Source organism: Dermacentor silvarum, chromosome 4, assembly GCF_013339745.2.
Source record: "Dermacentor silvarum isolate Dsil-2018 chromosome 4, BIME_Dsil_1.4, whole genome shotgun sequence".
In the NCBI taxonomy this organism is placed as follows: Eukaryota; Metazoa; Arthropoda; class Arachnida; order Ixodida; family Ixodidae; genus Dermacentor; species Dermacentor silvarum.
The window spans coordinates 230,098,477-230,125,540 of NC_051157.2; the positions used below are offsets into that span (position 1 = coordinate 230,098,477).

At 47.8% G+C, this 27,064-nt stretch overlaps 1 protein-coding gene across 1 annotated transcript in view; it reads right to left on the reverse strand.

The window, feature by feature from the left end:
• LOC119451035 (low-density lipoprotein receptor-related protein 6) overlaps window positions 1-27,064 on the reverse strand; it is a gene marked incomplete at its 5' end in the record, with an annotated part of 156,837 nt that overhangs the window by 40,825 nt on the left and 88,948 nt on the right. The window contains 3 exons of the mRNA XM_037714466.2: window positions 4,236-4,432; window positions 14,403-14,605; window positions 23,788-23,916. Coding sequence (XP_037570394.2) covers window positions 4,236-4,432; window positions 14,403-14,605; window positions 23,788-23,916 — 529 coding nt within the window. The remainder of the gene's footprint in view (window positions 1-4,235; window positions 4,433-14,402; window positions 14,606-23,787; window positions 23,917-27,064) is intronic.

Below are 27,064 nucleotides of genomic sequence, written 5' to 3' on the forward strand. Positions count from 1 at the left end.
TGACCCTGATTATGAGAAAGAAATTTATAGAAGAATAAAATTGGGCTGGAGTGCATACGGCAGGCATTACCAAATCCTGACTGGGAGATTACCACTGTCGTTGAAAAGAAAAGTGTACAATCATTGCATCCTAACGGTGCTAACATATGGGGCAGAAACTTGGAGGTTAACAAAGAAGCTCGAGAACAAGTTAAGGACCGCACAAAGAGCGATGGAACGAAAAATCTTAGGACTAACGTTAATAGACAGGAAGAGAGCGGTGTGGATCTGAGAACAAACGGGGATAGCCAATATTCTAGTTGACATTAAGCGGAAAAAATGGAGCTGGGCAGGTCATGTAATCAGTAGGAAGGATAACCGGTGGACCACTAGAGTTACAGAAAGGATACCAAGAGAAGGGAAGCGCAGTCGAGGATGGCAGAAAACTAGGTGGGGTGATGAAGTTAGGAAATTTGCAGGCGCAAGTTGGAATCAGCTAGCGCAAGACAGGGGTAATTGGAGATCACAGTGAGAGGCCTTCGTCCTGCAGTGGACATAAATATAGGCTCATGATAGTATTTTCGGCCGTATAAGCTTGTAAACATTCGCTTACCAACTAAATTAGCAAGCAAGGTGTCAATCAGGCACCAGCAAACATGAACACACCTCACTTGATAACCGCGGAAACTCGCTGTCAAAACGCTGGAGTGACAAAGCGCGACAGCAGCAGCGAGCGAATTGACCTTAGTGCTGCCTCTCGCTGCGACGCGAACTAAGCGTCAAAAGCACAGCGTATACGAAGCTACCAGCACTCGGCGCACTCTGTCCACATCACAGATTGCTTTCAAGATAGGGCGGCTGCACCGTACGCAGTAGCCACTGAAGTAGAATCCCCCCGGTGCCTCGCATGCAGCGAAAGACAGCGCGCTTCCTCCCTTGTGCATGCAAAATTCAGTCGTAGTCGTCGGCTCCCCTCGCACACTTTCACTCGCACATACAGCATACGGCGCATGGCAACGGTGTTATCGCCCTTGGACGGGTGTCCTGCCATTTCTAAATACGTGTGAATAAACCTTCTGGAACTTCCCACTCATGTGTTAGCTCTGTCCACATGCACCACTGCAGGTAAGTCCTCCATTCAATTAGCTTTCTTTAATTCAAAGCAATTTTCAGGCCCCTTCGAGTTTGAATTATCGAGATTCGACCGTACCAACAACGCAATTTCTTGCAACAACAAGTGTACTTGTTGTTGCGTTGCTAGCGCAAGAAATCTGCATTCATTTTTCCTTCACCCTGCAACTGACGACTAAATTAAAAAAATAATTCTTGGACTAAAAAACACGAAGTCAATTGGTGATGACGGCATGTCAGTTGAACCTATAAAGAACTTATCCACACTTTTACCTCAACCCTTAACACATGTTATCAATTACATTTTTGAAACTGGTAGGTTTCCTTTGAAATTAAAGGATGATAAAATAATTCCAGTGTTTAAAAAAGGTAGCAAAGATGAAGCTCGCAAATTACCGGCCAATTGCCATTCTGTCAACATTCGCCAAAGTTGTCAAGAGAGCATTGTATCGTAGACTCAATAATGTTTTTGAGAAACATACTTTATACACACCTGAGCAATACGGCTATAAAACCAAGAAAATCAACAGAACATGCTCTACTTAATATTGTTACAAAAAATTAAATAGTATACAAAATAAAGTACTTACAATAGGTATTTTTGTTGACATCATGAAAGCATTCGATATGCTTAACCATGACATATTGCCAACCAAATTAGAACACTACGGAATACGTGGGTGGGTGCTAATGCTCTTGTCTAACTATATAACTAATAGAGAGCAATATGTACATGTAAACGGTGTGTCATCATCACAATGTACAACAAATAGTGGTGTTCCACAAGGATCTATTCTAGGGCCATTTTTGTTCTTAAATTACATCAATGATCAACCATCCATTCAATCTGAAGAATGTGTCCTTTGAGCAAAAGATACTAACATATTTATAGCAGCGAGAATCGAAAGTGAACTATACGACAAAGCTACAACAAGGCTTCATGAAAATAAGCTTCTCACTAACACCACTAAAAGTAACTCCTAAAAACACTCATTTTACATCTAATAACTCGTTTGTAATGAATAACGCATCACTAGAAAATGTCAACAATACAAAATTTTTCGATGGACGCACAGCTTTCATGGCACACACATGTTCATGAAACAACACAAGATTTACAGGTTATGTTACATTTTCCTGTTAAGAACATTGTTAACATTATATTATTCTTTCATACATTTACACATTACATATGCTATAGCAATTTATGGATTAACCTACCAGACAACGCTGAAACCCCTTAAAGTAGCTAGCACAGAACACAGAACTACGTGCTCTTCCTTTTATACAAAAAGGAGACACAGTTTCATATGCTTATGGATTACTAAACATACAACCCATCACTGTTCGTATCAGTTACCGTGTTTTACTACTTGTTTCCAAACTTTTACATAATGCGGTTCTTTGCCCGTCAATAACATTAACATATCAAAAACCCACATATTCACTACGTTCTACCTCAACTATACCATTATGCATGCTTGCTTGTTCCTCAAGTAATTGCACTCACAGAGAGAATGGCGAAGAAGCAAATGGCTACAGTGTGGTTTGAGGGATGCAGTTGCAGAATAATGTATTTAAAGTTAAAATATGTGTGTGGAAGGTATTACAAGTATGCAGACAACATGTTCATCCTTCTCCTGTCAGTGCTGGCAGACTAATTTGGTGTTCCCTATAATAATGAGAGTATTGGTCGTACTGTGTATCTTGATGCATCCAAATTACTGATAGCTAGCAACATTCTTGTTATGCAATGCCAGGAGACTCCGAAGCATGTGCAGCACCATATTTTCTTGCCCAAAATTGGTGAAAAATTTTGGGGTATTTCGTATTCAATTCGATATACGGCTTTCCTTTTCTTGATTTTTTAGCACCCGTTGTCACGAATTCGCGACATACTGAATAAATGCAGCCTATGCCCTGGGAGTATGTTTTCCGGCTCAACTGCAGGTTGTCACGCATTCCCAACAAACGATGTTTTCCAGCGCTGACATGTGATGCCAGCTAGGAACAATAGCAGAAAACTGGTTTACACTATTTGGCGTCACATGCAACGCCAACTATTTTCTACGGGTTTTGTGAACACAAAGAAAGTTGGTTCATGCTTCCCATACTTTATTTGTATTGTTCACATCCGAGAGATTTGACGGGTATGTGGGGAGCTTGAGAATGCAGTTAATTTTTGCATGACTGCTTTGGCTACAATATGTCGCGAATTCGCGACATACAGCGTTTGTGGCACTCAATGGCTGTAGAAACTTGTGGTTTAAAAGCCAGGAAAGTGCCTCGTTTTTCGGCAGGGAATGGACGATAGGTCCTTTTATGGTAGGAAGGGTCTTCGCGCATGACATCTGCCCAAGAGGAATAGAAGCTGTGTGAAGTCGGTGCCTGTAGCCAGTGGCATAGTCAGGAAATATTTCTGGCTATTTCAGCTGCCCCTTTTAGGTACAGCACGGTGTTGCTGTATTCGGTACAGCTATCACAGGGACTCTTGGTGTTGCTACCATGTTATCCTAGAAGCTTGAAGGCATCATGCATTATTTCGGTGACAAGGATGCCTTTCTTGTTGTTTTTAACTTTCTGTATTAGCACAAGGACACACTGTTGAGGACATGCTCTGTCAGAGATGAAATGTCTCCCTCCTGTTTCTCACATGTCCCGAGAGTTTTGTACCACTTTCGTATGTACCAATTCGTATGATTCACTATACGATACATGCCAATAAAAATTCATTTGAACGGAAAACACTGACAAATTCCCACTAAAAACAATGACAAGCAAGATAGTGGCCAGTGGGCAAGCACTAGCTTCACGCTCAGCTTCGGCCGAACCTTTTTTTAATGGAACGAACCAGCTGGAAGCCAAAGCCTAACAGTGATGCTGCTAAAGCTGCGAGTGATGTAGATATGCAGGCTCTGTTGCTTTGCACTGTAGTAAAAAATTTTTTCTTTTCGTTTTCGTTTACACAGTCGATCTATTAGGTGACACGAACTATTGCCTGCACTATGCTCACTGACATTTTGCCTGCTGCACCATAGAAAATTGATCAATCCGATGTTCTTGTGAGCGGCATTTTCCTACAACTGCCTGCACTCTGGCAGAATGAGACCAAAAGGGTGGCTTACCCCAGCTGTGGGTGCAAGGCAAGGTGTCTTGGGCGGTCATCGCCTGACGCCAGCAAGATGCCCAGCGGGCGCCCGCCGTCCAGTGAGCTGATGTTGATCAGGTTGCCTTGGCTGCAGCTCCAGAACAGCTGCCGCGCATACGGGTCCAGGGCCAGAGCGTACGGGTGGGCCCCCACACTGGCAGCCATGGCTGTCACCTGAATTAACATCACTCCATTGTAATGTGCCAGCAGCAAAAAAATATATATGCTGTGGCAACCTGTGGGATTTCGATGAGAACCCCTCTAATGCAAGCAAGCCACAGCATGGCTTCATCCTCCTAGCACTGACACTGTTCCTTTCACTGAGCTCTTTCTTGAGCCCCAGCCACACTAAAGGGAAAACGCATGTGGCAATCACAGGAGAGAATCGCGCCTCCCCTCTCTGCATGTAGGTGCGAGATGTGCACTTTTTTTCCTCTGTCTGCTGATGAATCGAAGCTGCACTTACGTTCTTCGTTCTTAACGCATGCCAGGCGATAATGACGACGTCGTTGACACTGTGATCATAATCATGTTGGTGCGCGCCCTTCAGTTATGGTGTCAAAGGACAAGGAGAATGAGGTACTGGGTGTTGTCTCCACGTACTTGTACAGTCAACAACCGATTTTTCGAACGCCTGACTTTTCGGACATGCACACAATTTCGCACGCCTTCGCGGCACCTCCTCGTACTCCATAAATCCAATCTATAAGAACGTCTGAAACTTTGGACACTAAAACTCTTTGCTGTCCGATTTTCCGGACTTCTTGCCATGACCACAGTTCCGGAATATCATTGATCAAAGCCACCGTCGCTATTTGGATTAAGCTGCAACCTAGAACCACTCTTGCATGCCGCTGGCAACAATAGCCGTCGTGGCAACACTAGGCCTTCTAATGCTTCGAAGTTTGCTACCAAGCTTCCTGCAGTACGGTGCCGTGTATATCATTGAAAGAAATCATCGATGTCAGCAATGGCGCCAACTCCGGCTTTGTCATACTTGCCGATGGCTTTGAAGTGTAGAAAGCACGGCAAGGGTTACGAGTTATACAATGCCAGTTCCCAAATGTTGGCTGCGACGTTAAACAGCGGTGTTACACGATGAAGCGTACCAAAATTAGAAGGGGGCCACTGTCACAGGATGTATTCTTTGATTACACACAAGAACCCCCCCCCCCCCACTTCTGTACAGTACAAGCACCAATACACCTAATAAGTGTACTGGCAGGTCTTCAGAGTTATTTTAGACGTGCCTGTGGTGATTTGAGCCCTTGTAGTAAAAGGCCTGCAGTCATTTTTTCGGACTGCCCAATTTTTTTTTTTTTTTTTTGACATTCTTGCGGCCCTAGGAAGTCCTAAAAATTGGACGTTGACTGTATTCAAGGTCCGTCTGGTTGTACAGAATCGGATGTTGGCACACTGTGTTCAAGAGCATTTCCATCAGGACGTCTCGGTTTAGACTCGTCGATGTAAAATATGCAGATCCCACGCACTGTGGGCATTGATGTAAGCGAAACTTTGTGGGAATCCTCGGGTCCCATGACTGTCGCACGCGTGGCGAACGTCGCGTCGGGCACGCGTGCACCAAGCAGGTTGGGAAGAGAGGAAACCTTCCTTTCGCGGGTGGCGCACGGGAATCGCAAGCATTATCAGTGCCACCGGGTGTGTCACGCGAGATCCCTCTGACATAGCCCAAGTCTCTTTGGTCTCTGTTTCCGCTCCTGTTTTCCCGCATGTGATTAGTGGACTGCATTTTTGCCATGGCAATCGCCATGGCCGCCCGTATCCCCAGCTGGTAAGTCGCAAGTCATAAGCCCTTCTTTACCTAGAGTATTATTCTCTTTGAGGGAACCCTCAGTGACGTCAACTATAGCTAGCTGGCCTGCTCTAAGTGTTAGTGGCAATCGTAATAGATGCTTCCCGAGTGTACACGTGGTTGTCAACTATTGTTTCTTCGAGCTTGTACCAGACCACGGTTGATGAACAGGCGTGCGCCAACCGCGGGGCTTGGTGTGCCGAGGCATGGCGCCATGCGCATGCCCCCCTCATCCCGACAACTTTCCGTGCCGTTTGTGTTCATTGATGGTATTTGTAGGTGCTTTTGGTGGCATACGACAGTGTTAAATGTTACCTTGCATGCACTACTTGCGTTTGTCTAAGTATAGTACACAGCGTACAGCGACACGTGTTTGCTCGAGGCGTTGTTGTGCGCCATTGTCCGTACCTTACGAGAACGTTGGCACTGTCATTCCCTCAGACGGCGCATCGCATAGTGGGTGAGATACAGAAACCCTTCTGCCTTAGGAGAAATAGCTACTGCCACGTCCTATGCCCAACGGACCAGTGCCCGCTGGTCAGCCACTACAGCCACTGACATGTTGGCTGAAGTGTTCATTATGCTGGACCACTACTTGTGTATTGTCGTTTTGACGCCAATGTGGTTTAATGCGGCTTTGCGTCTGCACGCCCTGCATCAGTTGTCGGCATGGTCAAATTTGCACGGCGTTATTTTTCAGAAATAGAAGAAATGTGCTGTGCCATACCTTAAATTATAATCATTAATAATAAATGTTTACAGTTACAGTTTGTCTGCAACTGTAAACATTTAACAATTGAAGAGACCCCAAACGAAGCATGCTTTCTGATGGCACTTTTCCCTTCTCCCACGATCGCCCCATGTATGCAAAGCTGCCATGAACGAAAGGTCCTTATTCACCCGTTTCGTCGCGGCGTTCGCTTTACACAACCACCTTCGTTAAAACCTTCGTTAGATAGGTCATTTCCCTGTAGAGGTGTTTGTTGTAAGGGTGTTCAACTGTAATTAGAGCTTGCAGCAGCAAAGGCCTCACAACTTCCTTGACAGCACAGCCCCGGCACAAGACCCACGTCTTCAGCCGAGACATAAAGATTCTAAACTATAAATAAATAAATTGTTAAGGTGTTTATTTGATAGAACTTGTGGTTTCTTGGTGTCTCACAGGAGACCAACCACCGTGGGTTCGAGCTTAGCGAGCCACAGGGCCGCGTCAGCCGTCGCCTCCAGCACCGCTCACGTGCAAGCTCAGAGGCCACAAGGGGCTACCGAGCGACGCACGCAAAAACACAGTAAAGCCCCGAGTAGACGGAAACCGTTTATTGAATCCGTCGGCACCAGCACTGCACAATAGCCCGCGCGGCGGGGAACCAAAGGGGTCCCGCACCAGAGCGGAAATACAATAACAGGCGCCTATAGCACGTCGCTACGAGAGCACAGGCTCAAGCTGGGACATGCCGCTAAAAAAGTCCCGGCGGCTGTGCTACTTGCTCTGCCGATAACCAATGGGTCAACTAACGAGAGCTCAGGCAATCTCCTTCGGCTTGGGCTTTCGGCAAGTGCGGCTCAGCGTGGCACGACCTCGCGCGAGCACTAGACACCGCTCGTCGGCTTAGCGTCGGGAAAGGATCAGCACAAAGTACGCGCTCCCTGCCCGGGCAAAAGCACCCTGCGCGAGCTCAAGTCCTAGGGCGCGATCTTGTACGCGTTCCAAAATGGAACGGAGGCGTTCCGTTCCATCGAGCCGCACACGATTGGTCAATTTCAACCGCGACGTTCAAATTGACCAATCGTGTGCGGCTCGATGGAACGAAACGCCTCCGTTCCATTTTGGAACGCGTACAAGATCGCGCCCCTAGTCACAAAGGTGTCGGCGGACGTGAGGAAAGCATGTACGTACCTTGCGCCAGTCCCTGAGATAAGATAGCCACGCTCAGTAACTCGCAGCCGACGCGGCCGCGTAATGACGTGAGCGCCCCGACCTCACCGCAAACCACCGCGAGTGGAGCGCCACCGCGGAAACCGGTTGGAAGCAGGACGGGGAAAAGGTGGGTGACAGCAGAACAGGTGAAGCGGCGCAATGGCGCCGGCGCAACCCTCAATCCCCACAAACTCAATCCGCACGAACTCCGAGCACGAGCGGCGTTTCCGAGCAAAGTGCTAAAGAGGACGACCCACTATACCGTTCCAATCCTTCACTACAATTACCCCCGGGAACAAAAAGGGAGCCACCCAGTGACCTTACAGCTCGTCACTATGAGTGGGTCATAATAGGTCTTGAGGCGCTCGATGTTGACAATGTCTCGTCCACGACGACGCATGTCCGAAAAGACGGTTCAACTGGTTCGATCACGTAGTTGACCAGAGATGTGCGTTCGACGACACGGAAGGAGCCTTCATACTTGGGCAGTAGTTTCGAAGAGAGATCAGGTGCAGTGGAAGGGACCGAGAGTCACACAAACGCTTCAGGGAGGAATGTGGGCGCAGAAGTGGTGTCACCGCGAATGTTCTTCTGGCGCTCTTGGTCATTTGAAGGCCCGTGGAAGATCGTGACACTCTTCGACATGTCGGGCAGTGGCAGAAATAGGCGCACACGCAGATGCATCCGGCTTGTATGGAAGGATTATGTCAATTGTGTGCAACGGGTGGCGGCTGTACAAACTAGGAGCAGCACAGCGGCGACAGTCCAGGCAGGCATGGACTCCAAGGACGAGCGGCATTCCCAAGCGAAGCGCTGAAGAGGACGATCCACTGTACCGTTCCAATCCTTCACTAAAAAATAAGTCAATTAAACCAAAATGAAATTCTGGGGTCTTACCGTATTTCCTCGATTCTAACGCGCCCTCGATTATAACGCGCACCCGTTTTCCATGACCAAAAAAAAAAATTCCTTTACACAGTACCGCGCACTTCATGCTTTCACACAGACATATAACTTTCTCTTATTTGGGGGGTGCGTAAATTTCGTGGAAGTCACGAAATAACTGTGTTTTTCAATCCACATTATCTCTGGAGCGACACTAAATGTGCTTAGTCGCACAGGCCGAGGTGTAGATGTGCAAAATGCCTAGCCGTGGGGCTGACGAGTCAACAATCAATTTGCTTAGTCGCATACAGAGGTGTGGATGAGCGAAATGCCTAGCTGTGGGTCCAAGGAGTCGACGCTCGATCTGTTTAGTCGCATAGTCTGAGGTGTCGATGCGCCAAGTGCTTAGCCACTGGTCCGAGGAGTCGACACTCAATGTGCTTAGCCACACAGTCTGAAATGCCGCTGTGCCAAATGTCTTGCAAAGAGTCGGAGGAGTCGACACTTGATGTGTGCACAGTCCAAGGTGTCGACGCACAAAATGCTTAGCCGCGGGTCTGAAGAGATGACGCTCAATGTCTTTAGTTGCACAGTTCGAGGTGCCGATGCGCAAAATGCTTAGCTGCAGGTCTCTAAGGAGTCCGCACACGATGTGCAAAATGCTAGGTTGTGAATTCCCAAACACTGTTGCTCGAAAGGCTTAGCAGCATGACCGAAGACTCTGCGTAAAAAGCTTGGTTGTATAGCTTGCATCACCAAAGCTCGGAATGCTGAGACGCTGGTCTGAGATGTCCACAAATGGAGGGATCGACAACACTTCTGCGATGTCCGCAGAGCGGCCGTTTTGACACTCATCGAGATTACGATGGTTGAGATGTCGAGAGCTCACGAGGTGAAGAGCGGACGATGCCGCTATAGAGCAAGCGTTGTTATGTTTGTTGTATTCGCCGAACAGCTGAGGCTGGGGTCATTGTGGTACCAACATCAAACAACATTATACCAAATCAATGTGGACACTCAGATGCCGACAGTGATGGCAAATTGGTGGAGGTCGGTGTGAGAACGGGATGATAGAAGGCTTCGGTAAATGACGCCAGGACCCGGAGTGGCTTCTGGCGAGCTTGGATCAATGACCTCTTCCCGGTTTTCAATGAAACACTGTCTGGTGTGTTTGCTTCCCCCTTTCCAGGATCAGATTGGGGGCGGCGCGTGTGCTCGTGCAAGTGTGCTTTGTGTCAACCTTCTCCTTTTCAAAGGGGAAGTGCTGCGCCAATACGAAGCACTGGCCATTACCCATTTCCCTAACGAGTGATCTTGCGGAGATGACACGTCTTTATGAGACATCCCGAGTGTGTTGTGTGTGCTCTTCCAGGACAACGTAGTGTGCTCTGACAAGTAGCTCATGCTACGAGAACGATGTAGCTGTGGGCTACAATGTTGATATGTACTGTGCAGTGGCGTAGCCAGAAATTTTGTTCGGGGGGGGGGGGGGGGAGGGCTCACGTTGCAGTGTGGCCTCCTCCTTATAGAATTTGTCGAGGGATCAAATACATGAATAATACCTGCATTGCCATTGCCAATGCCATTGTATATTAGATTCTGCAAACGAATTATTGAACGCTATGCACTGTCAAGTAAAATATGTATTTTTTTCATAAAAGAATATATTTGTATGTCCCAAAAATTGTGGCAGAAATAGCTGATATCCAATGCTTCCGCAATTTTTTTTTTGTCTATTTAATAAGTAAAGAAAATATCACACGAACTTTAGAACTATATCAGTTCAAAACCAGTAAAGCAGTGCATGCAGCTGATATGAAAAACATAAAGGCCATGAAATGAACAAGTTCAGGACAAATATTTTGATGAATCTTTGTCATTCAAGAACCTTGTTTACATTTTTGCACATATGCAACGGCCAGGGAAAAACTTCAATGACGCTGTCTTTTGTCGCAATTGATTGCGCAGGAGCAGCTGTTACCGGTCGTGTATTGTGATTACACCGAGATTATAGTCGCAAGAGTGAGTACACATAAAAAGCAGGAGTTCTGCAAAATATTGAACGCTATGCACTGAAGCGCTTTGAGACAAGGTCTCGGAACCGCGTCCACGACGGTTGCCCAGACCTACTAAAAGGACGCTGGACTCGAATCTCATTGATTTGAAAATAAAGTTTACGTTCTTCTTCATCTGCAAAATGTACATTAGAAATGCAAAGATAGAATGGAATATACAAATGCGAAGATACAACTTGATAAAGTGCAAAAAAGTATCACTGGAAACAAGGTTCACTGCTTGTATACACAAAACCTAACAAGACATTTAAACATACGTATAAGTCTCCAATAAATCTATGTATTTAAGCAAACGTCACTGTATATAATGCGTCAAACAAGACAAATAAACATGTTGCGCAGTCACAGATAGTAAACTTTATGCACAGAAAGACAGACGATCCAGGCAAGAACAAAACTATGATCGCAGAAATCCTGATATGTACTTGGGCCATGCAGCGGTCGCGACAGCACCTTATGGGTAGAATAATGGAGGAATAATGCAGAAATCAGTACGAAAATGTGTAATTTAGCTGCCTGCAGAGCAGCAACAAATATTCTGCACCCAAAATTAAAGAAGGGTATTGCTGCAGTTCAAAAAAGCAGGTAGCTAAATAGGAAAGAAAAGGCCAAACGAAAGCCACAGATGATGCGGTAAGTTTAACTACCCAATATCCGAGTGAGTTTGTTGGAAACGCCTCATAGGCTGGGCTTTCAATGAGCAAGGTCGGTCAAGATTGTTTATTGAGGTCCTCGTAATTTTCGTATTTGCATAATAATTTTGACCATGATGCTAACTGTTAGAATAAACGGCAAAATTTTCGGAGGTTTTAAAAGCTCTTGAACAGTCATACGTTGTCATAATTACGTGTTTATGGACCTGAAGGAAGATAACTTTTTACTTGCATTGATTTTTCCTGCTTCGCTATCTAAAGGACAAACTTCACTCAGCGGGGAAGTTTACCAAAGCGGTCAATGATTTCAGACACGTTGATGCCGACGTCTCTGTGGGAGTGTAGAAGCGCCAGCCTAACCATGAGTTCCTCAGACATTGTAGAGCGGAAGTAGTATTTTTACTAATCTCATGTTAAAAAATATTCTCTTTGCTCTGGCAGTGGTCACTGGAAGGGTGACTAGAATCTGCTGCAGTTTTTACACATTTACATAGAACCTCCAGTCGCAATGAGAGAGGGCATCTATTCCGGTTCTAAAACCTAAAACCACTCCTTCAATGTTTTTGGCATCCTTGTTTAGGCACCTTGCACGAACAGTAAGCTGTTCGATTCCAGCAATATCCATCGTTTCGTCAGCAAGTATGCAGAAGCAACCTGCAGCGTTTACTTTTGCATCTGGGCTTTCTTTGATAATTTCACCACGAATTTCTATAATTTGGTGTTGTACATCTGGCTTTAAATACGAGGCATTACTGGGGCAACTTTCCAAATGGTTCTTCAGATATGTATCTCCACAATCAGCTCGCATGCGAAGAAGCGTTCTCATAATACCATTATTTTCAGTTGGGGCTTTGCATAAATCCATAGGACCAATGTCCCTATGGCCATGGAGAGGCAGACCTTGCCACCGGCAAAAAAGAACTGCCTCAATAATAGGCCGTTTACTTTCTTCTGTTTTCTCTTATTTTACTTCGCCTGCCCTGGTCCAGCTGATCGATCAGATTGGGTGCACTTCCTAAATAGCTTCCAGCTGACAGTCACGGCGATAATTAGTATTTTCGTGTATGTGGAAGATTGCGAGCGCATGCTTCCATTTCTGGAAAAGATTGGACACGAAGGCTCCAGTGCACGCATGTTGGCCCAAATTTATAAGAACATTAAACCCATAAAGTTCCAGAATTGAAAATCTAAAGCACACCTTTGGAAATGTCAGTGCACCTTTCGCGTCAAAAGTTTATGAGAAATTTATACCCATTAAATTTCGCAATTGATATCCACACGCTCCGTAGATTCCGCAGTCACAGCGAGATGCCGCAACACGCCTGCTCGCTATCGAAAAGTCCTTGAAAGTTTGTGCTCGGACGGGGCTCCCTGCGTTATGTAACTCCAGGTTTGCGCAAGGGCGTTGCCACAAAATCCAGCTTGAGTTCGCAATGTTCGTGCTGAGATCTCTTTTCGAGCGTGAAAAAGACATTGTAGACAAAATCTAGAGTGGTTCGCGGCGCTGGTGGTTGTTTTGGTCGGCGGTGCATGCCAGCATGAAAAAACTTGAGGGGGGGGGGGGGAGGGAGCTGGAGCCCCATCAGCCCCCCCCCCCCCTGGCTTCGCCCCTGGTACTGTGCTCTACTTCTGCCAGTACAAGTATGTCTTTCTCTGTAAATAAGTTTGCCCTATTTCTCCCATGTGAATAAACGCCCAGTTTCGTTCCTCCAACCTCCCGACCTCGTATTCATCACCAAGTTAGCAACCCTCGTCGAGAAAGGTACGGGCGATGGCATAGGCGCGCTACCCTTTTGAGATGCAGCGGCAGCGCAATCTAGAGTGCAACACTCAGTGTGATGCCAGACTTCAAGACCACAACTCCCAAATCCAACAGCGCCGAACCAATGGCGAAGGGTGCTGGCGTCGCATGGGCCAATCGGTTACTTCGGAATGACCTTCAATCATTTGCATTTTGTGCGCTTGTTTCTGCGTGGAGGAGATAGCTGAAACGACCAAGAGCTCGGTTGCTCCATTCCGGAGAATACTGTGGCTTGAAAAACGCAGTTTTTCTGTGATTTCTGCAAAATGCCTGGTAAAAATTTTTTAGAGCACTTGTACGTGCTTTTCAGTGAAGGTTATTTCAAAACCAGATAGAAAAATAGTTACAGAAACTGACAATGCGATTTTCAAGAAACCAATTGCACCGAGACACCTGTGTGCCCCGCATTAACATGCAACTAAATGCAAGTATACGAGCGTTCGTGACCTCGAGCTTAGAAGCACAACGTCATAGCCACAAAGCTACTTTTGCAGGTAACATGATATGTTCCATTATGAGTGCTGATACAACAGATGTACAATCACGTGCAATATGAGCTCCTGTTCAAAAACACTCCAAGACTGCACTGCGGCGCTGACATATGAAAAAACGGTGTAATAAATGCCAGTAATTGTAACGCTGGTTAGTTCAATTAATCCTATGTCAGTGTGGCCTGCAGTGTTAGGCCCATTTTAAACACGGGGGCACTGTGTTGCAGCTCATATTGCATATGACTGCACATAAACGGTTAGTGGCGAGTAAGCGCTTGTGCTGTCCATTCTTGTCCGTCTTCGTTTTGTGCTACCTTCATCATGGATCCACACCAATTTGCCCAAATGTAAACCTTCCTGGATGTAGTACAAACTGCTCAATGGAAGAAAAGTAATGCTGAAAAGTTTCAACCAACCATCCACTCCTTATCACAAGAATTCATCTGTAAACAGACACTTGGAAAAGCCTGCTCCAGTGGTTGCCAGTTTTGTGATGATTGAGATTCACCTGAGTTCCATTGTCCCGGCTTCGGCGGATGACGTGTGACTTGCCATCTATCCAGTAGAGGAAATCTGAAACGGGGTCAAATTCCAGGGCACGAATGTTCTTCAGGCCTTGAATGGGCAGCATCACATCTGGGGAATCTTCTGCATCTAAGCCAAGCCGGCTGATGCTGAACTTCTGGCTGAACAGCAGGAAGCTGGGTGGGCCTGCACATAACCACGGCTTTTATTCCACATATAGTTTTTGGATCAGCACAATTATAGATACACTCGGATCCCCCTACAACGGAATGCAGCTACAACAATATTTCTGCCACATCGAAGATTTTACGATTTCCCGTCAGCTGCCCATAGAAAGTAATACAAAAAAAGTCTCTCCATAACGAAGGCGTTTTATTCAGTATTTTGCCGTTTGGCGTACGTATATACACACTGTGTTTATTCGAATCTAGGCCGATACTTTTTTTCAAATAATCATATACGAAACTCTAGGGTCGGCTTAGATTTGAGGATTTTAAAAAATGCGCCAGTTTTTAACTGACACTGATAAATAAGGTGCACAGTTAGCGCCATCTAGAAAAGTCAGTATCGCAGCCGCTACTAGCCGCGCCAGTAGCCAACTGAAGTACAGGAGGGACGTCGCCATTTTAACCTGTCTAATATCGGTAGTATCGGTGTGGTGTAGCATCGGCGCGCAGCGTGGCATTATCGTAATGGCACCAAACAAGCGATGCCACTACAGTGCCGCTTTCTAACGAATACCGTATTTACTCAAAATGGCTGCCTCGCACGCGTGTTGAGCCTAGCTACTCTAGCCTAGCTACCGTAGCTTCCTCCGCGTGCTGCAGTACAGTGCTTAGTCAATAGTCATAGTCTACCGTCTGTCTTCACGTTCTCTGCGTCTGCTCTATCAGCATGAAGTACCAAGTTTATCATGATGCCGCATTTAAAAGGAAAGTGATCGTGTGTGCGGAGACGGGCGAAAATCGGGCCGCATCACGGGCGTTTGCCGCGTGTTGCCCACTCCTGGAACATGTGGCAAATGTCCCTGACCGGCTTCTCTGCAGCTGCCGGCAGGCCACAACAAGTTTATGCTAGCGCCGTCGCTACAGCAGCTCGCATCCCCATAAATGAAGGCAAATTTGCACTTTTTTCTTAAATGCCAGGCAATTAACTGTTGTAAGTGCAATACTAAACGAAGTCGACCTCAAAAAGCGATGGTTCTGCAAAATTTGAGCAAGAACAGTGCAGCGGTGAGCGCAAAATCTTTTTTCGAACAGGTGCCACGAAATATTCAGGGCCCTGTACAGTGAAACTTCGTTAATGCATAATTGGCGGTAACACGGCATAGCTGTGCACTAAACGGTGGTACACCCTAACTGCCAAGTAGAAATTTGGATCTCCTCTTGTGTGCTGCCGCTACCACCAAAGAAATAAATGTGACGCTGCAGTAAACGTAAGCCAAGATATGCACTACGAAGTTTTTTTCTTAATTTTTTTCGAAGTGCTGAAAAACATTCGGCTCACTTGCACAACCGTGTGAAAGCACAAAGGCAATAATACACCAAAGTAGTGATACCAAAGGAGCATTTCGAAACTTTGACAAGTAAATCAGCAGCCTACTCGTCCGGCTTTCCTGGACGCATAAGTGTGCTTTCGTATAGTAGTCTGTGACTTAGAAAACCGGAACCACTTCACTGAAATGTAATACCTGATGTGCTGCGTGCTGCCGATCTCTCCGTGCAATTTGTGTGCAGCAGGTCAGCTGCTAAGCACTCACTTTCACTCTGCTGGGACGCTTACTGGGTCGGTATTAGCGGTAATGAGTTCGGCTGCATGCATGACTTAATGTGACCATAACACTGCGGTTGCAACGGAATACCATCACCTCCTCAGGGAGCGGTAACCGTGGCTGTACGCAGTGTTACGATCTAGAAGCGGGGGCAGTGACCTTCGAGCCACTTCTGATTTCCTGCAACGAATGGTGTCGCCGCTGGTCTTTCCCGTGGGAAGCTGAAAATACGTCCCACGGGAAAGACCAGCGGCGACACCATGGCAAGACACATTCCAAAGAATACGTGGTTGCTGGATGTCACCCGGCCACCAACCATGACGCTGAGACCAAGAAACCCTTAGAAAAGGGCATTCTGCGACGCTTCCCCACGGATGCAGCTAGCCGCCAAGGCCATTCAACAGAAGAACCCGCGAATGGCTGGGCCATCCCGGCAACCAAGGCTCACCAGATTGAGACAAGTGTGAACCTTCCGATCAACAAGTGTCCCCACCTTTCTCTGGGGCAGTGAGCCGTGTGTGCCCAAGGCGGGTACTTCTCTGGTCGTGTTTCGTCAATAAAGGTGCCGGAATGTATGCGCACCCTCGTCCTCAAGGCAGAGCCTTCGGCGACTTTGGACGCTTCGGTTGGAGGAAGGTGTGACCGCAGGTTTCCCTGGCCTAGGGATCTACGGAGCACAAAAGCCATTTAAGCAGACTTTTGCGGCTCATCTGGAGTGCTCTCCCATCTGCTCTGACATGCAGATAGTGCTTTCCCAGAACAATGAAGTCTACTCAGATGTAGTAGCACTGACATGCTACGATGTACTGCGCTCTGTACCCCGGCCAGTATGAGTATTCCTTTGTAATGTAAATAAGTTTTCCTTTCCTATGTAAATAAACCCCCTGTTCCGTTTACCCTACCTTTCGACCTCGTACTCTTCACGAACAAAGCAACCCTCGTCAAGTCTGCTCGGGTGACGGCGTGGACCCGCTAAGCCTCCGTATGACGCCCCGGTCGCGTAGGCCAGCTACCCGTTACGTGACGCACCGGCGGCGTAGGCTAAAAAGCAATGCTCAGTTCGACAACAGACTACAGTTTGACAACAGACTACAGCAGCATGCGAAATCTGCTACAGGCAGCCAGGTGCAAGCACGGTCTGGGCGCGAGCCCCGAGATAGCGTAGGGGAAATCACGGAGGCCAAGCCCAGCTGCGGCTGCCTGCGTGCTACGCTGAAAAAAAAAAAAAGTGAATGCACTAATTTTTCGCATTGCCACGTGTAGCCGTGCAGGCATGTGCATGACATCCAAAACTGTGCCGGGGAGATCTCGGAGGCCATGCCCAGCAGCACCTGTCTGCGCTATAGAATTGCATACAATTACTAGAGGGAACTACGGCGCTACTGTCTATGGCAGCTGCAAGCAGTGCAGCTCAGCCAGCATGGGAATCATGGGTAGAACATGAATTTGTGAACATTGGTAGAACATGAACATGAGTCCTTCTGGCTTTAAATGCTTCATGACTTTCCCAAGTGATCAGTTTTAAGAAAGTACTGCGTTATAAATAATTACATAAAAATTGTTAAAAAGGATTCGGACACAAGACCTACAGCACAGAAGCCCAATATTGAAACCATTACGCCACGGACAAACGGAACCACTGCAATTAGTAGCGATCATGAATGCTTGCAGAGTCTTATTACCTTCTGCATTAAAACAAGTACAGTCAAACATCGATACAATGAACCTCGATTTAACGAAATTCTCGATGTAACCAACTATTCTTATTTCCCCATCTTAGCTCTATTGAATTAATAAAACCTCGATATAACGAAATTCTCGATATAATGAAGTTTTTCGATGCAAGTACAACTTCGTTATATCGAGGTTTGACTGTACGAATTGCTTTAACATTTAGTCTAATTTAGGCCCCGATAAAGCGTAATAAACGAAGCCAGAACGTCTGAAGCTCCAAGCACGAGGATGAAACAAATCCATGTACTACCCATCATCCCCATGGTGGCTGAATGGTCGCAACGCAAGAGTTACCTCTAGTAATTATAGGAAACTTGTGGGGATGAGCGACTCTCACGCATCCCCTGATGTTTTCTCCACATGGCTCCCGTCTCCTGTAATCTGGCTTCGATGCGTGGCTAAACGGTCGGTGTGGTTGCGGCGTATTGCGGGAGATGGCACTAGTGTTGCGCAGCTGACACCACCTAATGGCAGGGTTACTTGGGCGAAAAAGGGAGAAGGCTGTTCCTTTTCGGGTTGGGGTCGGTGAGCGGTACGGGGATGTCCCGCGCCTGCGCCGACCCACGCTTCGCGAGACCGTCTCGCATGGCTAGGAGCAGGGCCCTGGCATGGACGAACACGGAGCGTTCGAACATGCCACCATTCACGTGACCGTTGAACGACTAGGCGATGGTGTCACAGCATGGGGCGAACATGTTCGCTCGCTATCCGGTCGCGGTGAGTCGGACTTCCTTGATTTGTCGCGTGCCCATGTGAATGTTCTATGCATAGTAATTCGGCTAGCGTGTATTAGTGTATGAAAGGTGCAATAAATGCCCTTTTGATTGCTTGCACTACTGTGTTGTCATTCCTTTGTCCCAACAGGACGTGTGAGATTCCACAGATCAAGCCAAGTCGTCGTAAAATGCAGGTCGTTGCATAACCGGGGGACGTATAATCGAGGTTCCACAGTACTATGCAACATATTGCCATGGGGCAGGATAAAATGGTCTGCGCCGTGAACTGTTATGTTTTTCTTGGAACCGGAACTGACCCAGAAAAAAAATCAAAGTGCATTGAACCCGAACCGAACCGGTATTTTTGTTTCGGTTAACATCTTGGTTGAGAGAGGTGTGGGTGCTCCTGCACTTTGTGGGAATCCTCGAGTCCTATGACCGTCGCATGCGCCAAGCAGGTTGGGATGAGAGGAAACCTGCCTTTTGTGGGTGGCGCATGGGAATCGCAAGCACTATCAGCGCCACTGGGTGTGTCACGTGAGATCCCTCTGACACATCCCTCTATTGTCACCAGCAAGCAGTGAGTGTGGAAGTCTCCGCCTCCGCTCCTGTTTTCCCGCATGTGATTAGTCGACAGCATTTTTGCCGCGGCAATCACTGTGGCCACCCGTATCCCCAGTTGATAAGTTGGAAGAGCCCTTCTTTACCTAGCGTATTATTCTCTTTGAGGGAATCCTCAGTGACGTCGACTATAGCTAGCTATCCTGCTTGAAGTGTTCGTTGCAGTCGTAATAAATGCTTTCCAAGTGTACACGTGTTTGTCATCTATTGTTTCTTCGAGCTTGTAGCGGACCGCAGTTGATGGGCAGGCGTGGACCAACTACGGGGCTCGGTGTGCCGAGGCATAGCACCGTGGGCATCCCCCCTGATCCGGCCAACTTGAGTGAGGAATCCATCATGGGGAAAGCAAGAATACAACGCTAAAAAAATAGTGAAAACTTATCCTACTAGAGAAAATAGATATGTGTGCAAATGCACCTTCGCCACACCTCTTGAGAGAAAGAATAAGGGGATATGTGAAGCACCATAAGTAGGACTGTTAGAGAATTAAAGGTTTATAGGCCCATAAGCTTACTTTCAGTATTGCATAAAATATTCACCAAGATAATTTCCAATAGAATCAGGGCAATACTTGACTTCAGTCAACCAAGAGAACAGGCCGGCTTCAGGAAGGGATATTCTACAATGAATCACATCCATGTCATCAATCAGGCAATCAAGAAATCTGCAGAGTGCAATAAACCTCTCTACAGTGTAGACCGCTTATAACTTAAGTCCCCGGAGCCACGAATACCCGCACTATAAGCGGTACCGCACTACAGTGTAGACCGCTTATAACGTACCACACTATAACCAAAACAACTATTTTCAAGCCCTGCACGTATGCAAAACATGTAGACCAGGCATGTAGACACGCTTTGTACTATCGCGCACGCGCACATCGCGATTACATTTTCGCCAGTGAGCTGGCGAAAACATAATCGCGATGTCGCTGGTGCTCTTCAAGCTCGAGAGCTTTGCACCGAGTCAAAACCAAACAACTGTTTGCCGCAACCGGTGCGGAAAAAACCGTGACCGCTGTCGACGTGATTATGAACGGCGACTTTGCGGTGCTGAAGGCACGCGCCCGACGCACGCACCGAGTCTGGACGAATTAACTACCATTCACTGCAACACCTGCAGTCGAAACCGTGGTCGCTATCTATGCCATCATTGATGGCGACTACGCAGTTTTTTAGGCACGCGGCCAACGCGCGTACCGAGTAAAAACGAAACTACTGTTCGTCGCAAACGCTGCGGAGAAAACTGCGGCCGCTATTGACGTGCTCGTGGATGACGAATACACAGTTACGAAAGCCCGCGGCCAACGCAATGTTATTCGCGGCAGTAAGCGCAAGAACACAGGCTTTAAAGAGACAAATAGGCTCGAAGCGTTCCGGTGTTGCTGTCATTCACGTACGATTTCAACTGATGGCTGTGGCGATGCGGACTCCGCCGCTTCGTTTCGGTTGGACGCTAGCACCGTTCTTGCTCTTCTGCGTCGCACATTTGCTTACGTTATAAGCGGTCTACACTGTATCTCCGCGTCGGTCACACACTCGTGCGCTTTGCACAGGCTGCTCACGTCCGACGACGTTGATGGAGCTGGCTCGATGCGTTGCTCATGAACAGTTGCCGTCAAGTAGCTCCGCATGGTACTATGCGCCATAGTTGCTCTCCTGTTCACAATGTGTTTTGGGCTCTTCACATGACTTTTGAGGGCCAACTCACCCATTGATAATACATCGAAAGTTTTCCCGCATGACTTGCACTTTGCCCGATGAAAGTTTGACGTATCCGGAGAAATCCACTCCCTATAAGCAGCACTGCTTAACCACAACTGCGGGAAATTGCACTTTCCCGGCATATTGCACCTACGAAAGACGCGACAGCGATTATTCGCGCACCATGCTTTCCCATATCGAAGGTAGGCTTAGCTGCGGTCGTTGCCGCCACTGTAACCCAACGCGTTGTGTAACCACACTACTGCATTGAGGCTACAGAAACGGATTGGATTGGATGCTTTGGTTGGCTCGAGAACGTAGCTGCCAGGCGTTCAAGAGGCATCCACTAAAAACCGGCTGAATGAAAGCCTATTGACGAAATTCAAGTATATTTAAGGACTTCAAAATAATTAAGGGTTTTCAAGGCCTTGAAAATGCTATTTTTTATATCAGGGTTTTCAAGGGTTTCAAGGACCGCTACGAACCCTGAGTCATATGCATAGCATGTGCACCGAGCCGCCACGCATATGCGACAGTCAAGGAATGCGGCTGCATTCCTCGAATTGCATTCAATTTACAGTCGAATCTTGTTAATTCGAACAAGCTTAATTAGAACTTCCGATTTAATTGAACTGACGCTGTAGTCCCGTCAAAGTTATGTGTATTCCAATGGGCAAAAACGCCAGGTAATTCGAATGCGAAATCATTTGCGACGGTTAATTCAAACATACCACGCACCGACAATGCTCTCAGCAGCGCGCCAAATCACGCGGTGGCGCCTCCGACCGGCATTGCTCCAGCACCGCCATAGTGAAAAAGCTTAGGAGAGACCCTTCAATGTCGCTCGCGAACAAAACCAAAAAAAAAAAGAAAAAAAAATGCAGCGAAATATTACCCTCTCTCAAATGGCAAGGCCGCCGATTCTGCATTGCGATTCTGCATTCTGGTAGCGCTGCTGAGACATGCTGACGTCTCAGCAGCGCTACCGTAGCCACGTGTAGAAAATGGCAGTGAACCCTTCTCCTTTATGCTTCCTCTACTTTCTAGTCACGTGTTGACCTTGCACACTGCGGCTGCGGCGCAGAGGGAACCAGCGTTAGCTGTCCCACTCCGGCCAATGAAACTGCCCCCCCCACGCCGGCAAACACCCGCTTCCCGATAACGGCAGAAAACGAAACTTCAGTCAGCTGGCGATGGGCTGGCTGGAGTGGTGGCGCCGGCACGGCGGCGGGCGCGCACGGTGACAGTCGAAGGTGAGGGAGCTACGAGGGAGTTGAGAGGGAGGGGAGCCACCAAAGCGGCGGAGTTGCCGAGGCCGAATCCGCTTCCCTGCCGCCCTCCTCCCTCACCTTCCAGGGTCTCCGAGTGCGCCTGTCGCCATGCCGGTGCCGCCCGCTCCTTGAAGTTTCGTTTACTGCCATTATTGGGAAGCAAGCGGTGGCCAGTGTGGGCAGTTTCGTGGCCCTCGCTTGCTTTGCGCTTGCGAGCCACGATATTTCACGACTCGCACCGTTCATGCATCATGCAATGATGCACGAAGAATTCTGGTGCCCGTTTGAGGGGAGTGTTCGCAGTCTCAGCTGACTTCGATACTCCCAGGCAGCCGCACTGTAACTGGTATTTCGTCCCCTGCAACTTCACTCTAAGCGATACGCGCATACATACATTGCTATGGGAAAATTAATGGGACTCTGAAAAGACCGTATTATATCCTGTCCTGCAATATAAGCGGTTACGTTAAAAGTGGTGTATACTGTATATGGCTTTCATAGATTATGCAAAGGCATTTGATTCAGTAGCAATACCAGCAGTCATAAAGACGTTGCATAACCAAGGAGTACAGGACGCATACTAAATCTCTTGTGAGGATCAACGGTCAATACCTCAGCAACCTTCGGGTTGCAGATGACATTGTCCTGTTGAGCAACCATGGGGACCAATTAAAAAAATGATTGAGTAACTTAACCAAGAAAGTGTAATGAGTAGGGTTGAAGATTATTATGCAGAAGACAAAGATAATGCTCAATAGCCTCTGGTAAAGAAACAAGAATTCAGGATTACCAGTCAGACTCTAGAGCCTGTAAAGGAGTACATTTATCTAGGTCAATTGCTCACAGAGGACCCTGATCATGACAAGCAAATTTATAGAATAAATTTGGGTTGGAGTGCATACGGCAGGCATTGCCAAATCCTGACTGGGAGCTTACCACTGTCGTTAAAAAGAAAAGTACAATCACTGCATTCTACTGCTGCTAACATATGGGGCAGAAACTTGGAGGTTAACAAAGAAGCCCGAGAACAAGTTAAGGACTGCACAAAGAGCGATGGAACGAAAAATGTTAGGCCTTACGTTAAGAGATGGGAAGAGAGCGGTGTGGATCAGAGAACAAACGGGGATAGCTCGTATTCTAGTTGAAATTAAGAGGAAAAAATAGAGCTGGGCAGGCCATGTAATGCGTAGGAAGGATAACAGGTGGACCATTGGAGTTAGAGAATGGGCACCAAGAGAAGGGAAGAGCAGTCGAGGACGGCTGAAACTAGGTGCAACAATTTGCAGGCGCAAGTTGGAATCAGCTAGCGCAAGACAGGGGTAATTGGAGATTGCAGGGAGAGGCCTTTGTCCTGCAGTGGACATAAAAATAGGCTGATGATGATAAGTAGGACAGCACTAGGTTGCCGGCACTAGACAGGATGGCCAACCTCATGGATATCTGAGCCAAGGGTACAAGTGAAAAAGGAAGGCTGGTGGAAGGACAGCAGCACCAGGGTGCCGTCTTGTGTGGTGTTGGGTGGACACTCTGCAAAAAAAGGAGCCACACTCACGCTGACAGGTGCGGTTGTTGGGCCCCAGAGGGTGGTGGGTAGGGCATGCGCACTGGTAGCCCCGGATGCCCGGCACGCCCAAGCATAGGTGGGAGCAGCCCCCGTTGTACACCGCACACTGGTTCCAGCCTGAAGAAGAAGAGCAGCACACTCTCAGTGCTTCTAGCCTCCGGAATTCATAAATCACCCATCTGCCCATCATTCAGTGGACAAAAGAGAGCGCTGGCACTGTCTCACCATTACTACATGCGGCTCGGTGATATCACCATGAATGTTAGCTGTCATGGTGCAGCCACACTGATCTTTGAACAACAGGCATTTCAGGAGTCGCAAAGCTAGCCTCTGCTGCCGAAACAATGAGCAAGTTTTCACGTGCATTGGGAACGTCAACTGTCAAGTATGCACTGCCAGCTTCGTTAGGTTTTCGCATGCAAAACTAGAAAGACGTCATTCACAAGTCATGCTACCCTTTTGGACTCCTGCGACAGCTTTTGAGCAGAAAAAAAAACATACATTATACAGCTATGCATGTTAATTTGTGTGGCTGGTAAAGATGCAAGCCTGCATCTATCGAGATGACATCTATTTAGATGACAGAAAGCTATTCAGATGACAGAACTTGCAAGCTGTTGTTGAGACAAAAAAGGAGACTTGTGTGAATATCATTTTGTTTTTTGTTTTTTTCATTCGGAGCAATAGGTGTGATATGTTGCACGCCTAGGCGATAAGGTGTCACAACTAGGCATGCGCTGTGGTGGCGGTGCAGCGTTATCACTCTTTCGTTGTGCTTAAAAGCGCTGGCATTTAAGCTGGCGTGTGCTTTTCATTCCTGTAACATTGAATCGGGCAGTTCGCCCGTCGCTGTTAAGTTGATGGCTAAATAAAGCCGTATTGTTTTCGCTCCACCGTTGCGCTGTCCTTCCGTCAGACACGACATAGAATGGCGACGAGGGTGGGATGGTGCAAGCAAGGAACAAGCTCCTGCCTGACAGCAACGGAATTCCCTTGCTGACGGATTACACACAGACAGCCAAGAAGCAGCCGGTTGGGACAGTATGGCGAAGGCGACCACAAGTCTGCAGCTGGGGCAAGTAGTACATTTCGACAATTTTACGAGCGATTAGACTAGCTACGAAGAGCGCGTGCACGCGTACCTTCGAGCCAATAATGTCCCGGAGGAGCGGAAGCTAGACGCATTCATCAGCATATTGGGTCCACAGACGTATTCGCTCCTCAAGTCGCTCGCCGCTCCAGATAAGCCGTCCTCTAAGTCCCTGGAAAGCTTGTGCGAGCTGCTACGCAAGCATTTGGCCCCTGAACGGTCAGTCATAGGGGAGCGAGTGAAGTTTCATCGCCAAGGGCAGACGGAACATGAAACGATACCACAGTATGTGGCGGAGTTTCGGGCATTGGCGCAAACATGCGAGTTTGGTACACTTCTTGACGAGTCGCTTCGAGACAGACTTGTCTGTGGTTTGCTCAAAGTCGACATTCAAAGACACTTGTTTTCAGAAGACCAGAACCTAATGTTTCATCGAGCCGTGGTGGGAACCCTTGGGTCCCATGACCGCCGCACGCGCAGCGAACGTCGCGGCAGACGCAAGCGCGCATGCGCGCCTGGGAGAGTTGGGAGAGGGGAAACTTTCCTTCCGTGGGCGGCGCACGGGAATCGCAAGCGCTATCAGCGCCACCGGGTGAGTCACGTGAGATCCTGCTGACATCGCCCGGGTCTCTTTGGTCCCCAGCAAGCGGCGATGGCGGAAGTATCCGCCGCCGCTCCCGTATTCCCGCACGTGGTTAGTCAACCACGTTCTTGCCGCGGCAAACGCCTCGGACCCCCGTATTCTCCAGTTGGTAAGTCGGAAGCCCTTCTTTACCTAGTGTATTATTCTCTTCGAGGGAACCCTCAGCGATGTCAACTATAGCTAGCTGGCCTGCTCGAAGTGTTAGTTGCAGTCGTAATAAATGCTTTCTGAGTGTACACGTGGTTGTCGTCTATTGTTTCCTCGAGCTTGTACCGGACCGCGGTTGATGGGCAGGCATGCGCCAACCGTTGGGTTCGGTGTGCCGAGGCAGGGAGCCGTGGGCATGCCCCCCGTATCCCGACACCGTTCACCGCGCAACAGCTTTGGAAGCTGCGCTCGCTAACGCAACAGCTGCTCATTCGAAGCCTGAAAGCGAGTTCGGGGTGCATCAGTTGGCCTACCAGGGGAACAACGAAATGCTTCCGCTGTAACTCAACTCACACTGCCAATGCCTGTCCGCAAGTCAATGCGACTTGTTTTTTTCTACAACAGGAAAGGGCACATTCAGAAAGCCTGCCTAAGGTGGCAAGGAAAATTGCAGCCGAAGCGAAAGCGAGCAGTACAGAATGTTCTAATCATACAACCGTCAGAACCACCCTTGCAAAGTGTTGCAACGAAAAAGGTAGAGACAGGAGACCCCATCATGCTCAGCCTAATTGTCGAGAGTGTTTCCTTGCAAATGGAGCTTGATACGGGAGCTGCCGTTTCGGTAATGTCTCCCTGGGTCAGTTCCGCTCACTTTTTCGACAGTACCTCGGAAGGAAACTAAGTTGACGCTCAGGACATACGAGTGAACCTGTGAAGCCATGCGGTGTTACCTGTGAAGCCATGCGGTGTTTGCTTTCTTAAAGTTGAGCATAACGATCAGTGCCAGCGCTTGCCGCTGTACGTGCTTCTCCAGAGCGGTCCAGCGCTGTTCAGGCACAACTGGCTTCAGCAAGTGCGCGTCGATTGGAGTCAAGTTCGCGGCCTGCAACAGCTACAGTGTGAGAGATCACCAAGTGCTCAACGACTTCCCAAGCTAAAATCCTTGCTTGACCGCCATAAGGACCTCTTCAAGAATGAGCTAGGCACCATCCGAGGTGAGAAGGCAACTCTTGTTTTCAAAGACGGCAAGACACCACAATTTTTCAAAGCTCGAAGCGTTCCGTTTTCTCTAAAAAGTACAGTTGGGCAAGAGTTGTCTAGACAAGAACAGATGGGCATCTTAACACCAGTAATGAGTGGTGAGTACGCCACTCCGATGGTGCCAGTTTTGAAGCGGGACGGGTCAATAAGAGTATGCGGCGATTATAAGCTGACACTGAACCCCATACTTGACGTAGAACATTACCCGTTACCCAAGCCCGACGAGCTGTTTGCAGCCCTCGCTGGCGGACAGCAATTTTCAAAAATTGATCTTAACAGGGCGTACCAGCAAGTAGAAATGAATCAAGAGTCAAAACAGTAACTTACGCTTAATACCCACAAGG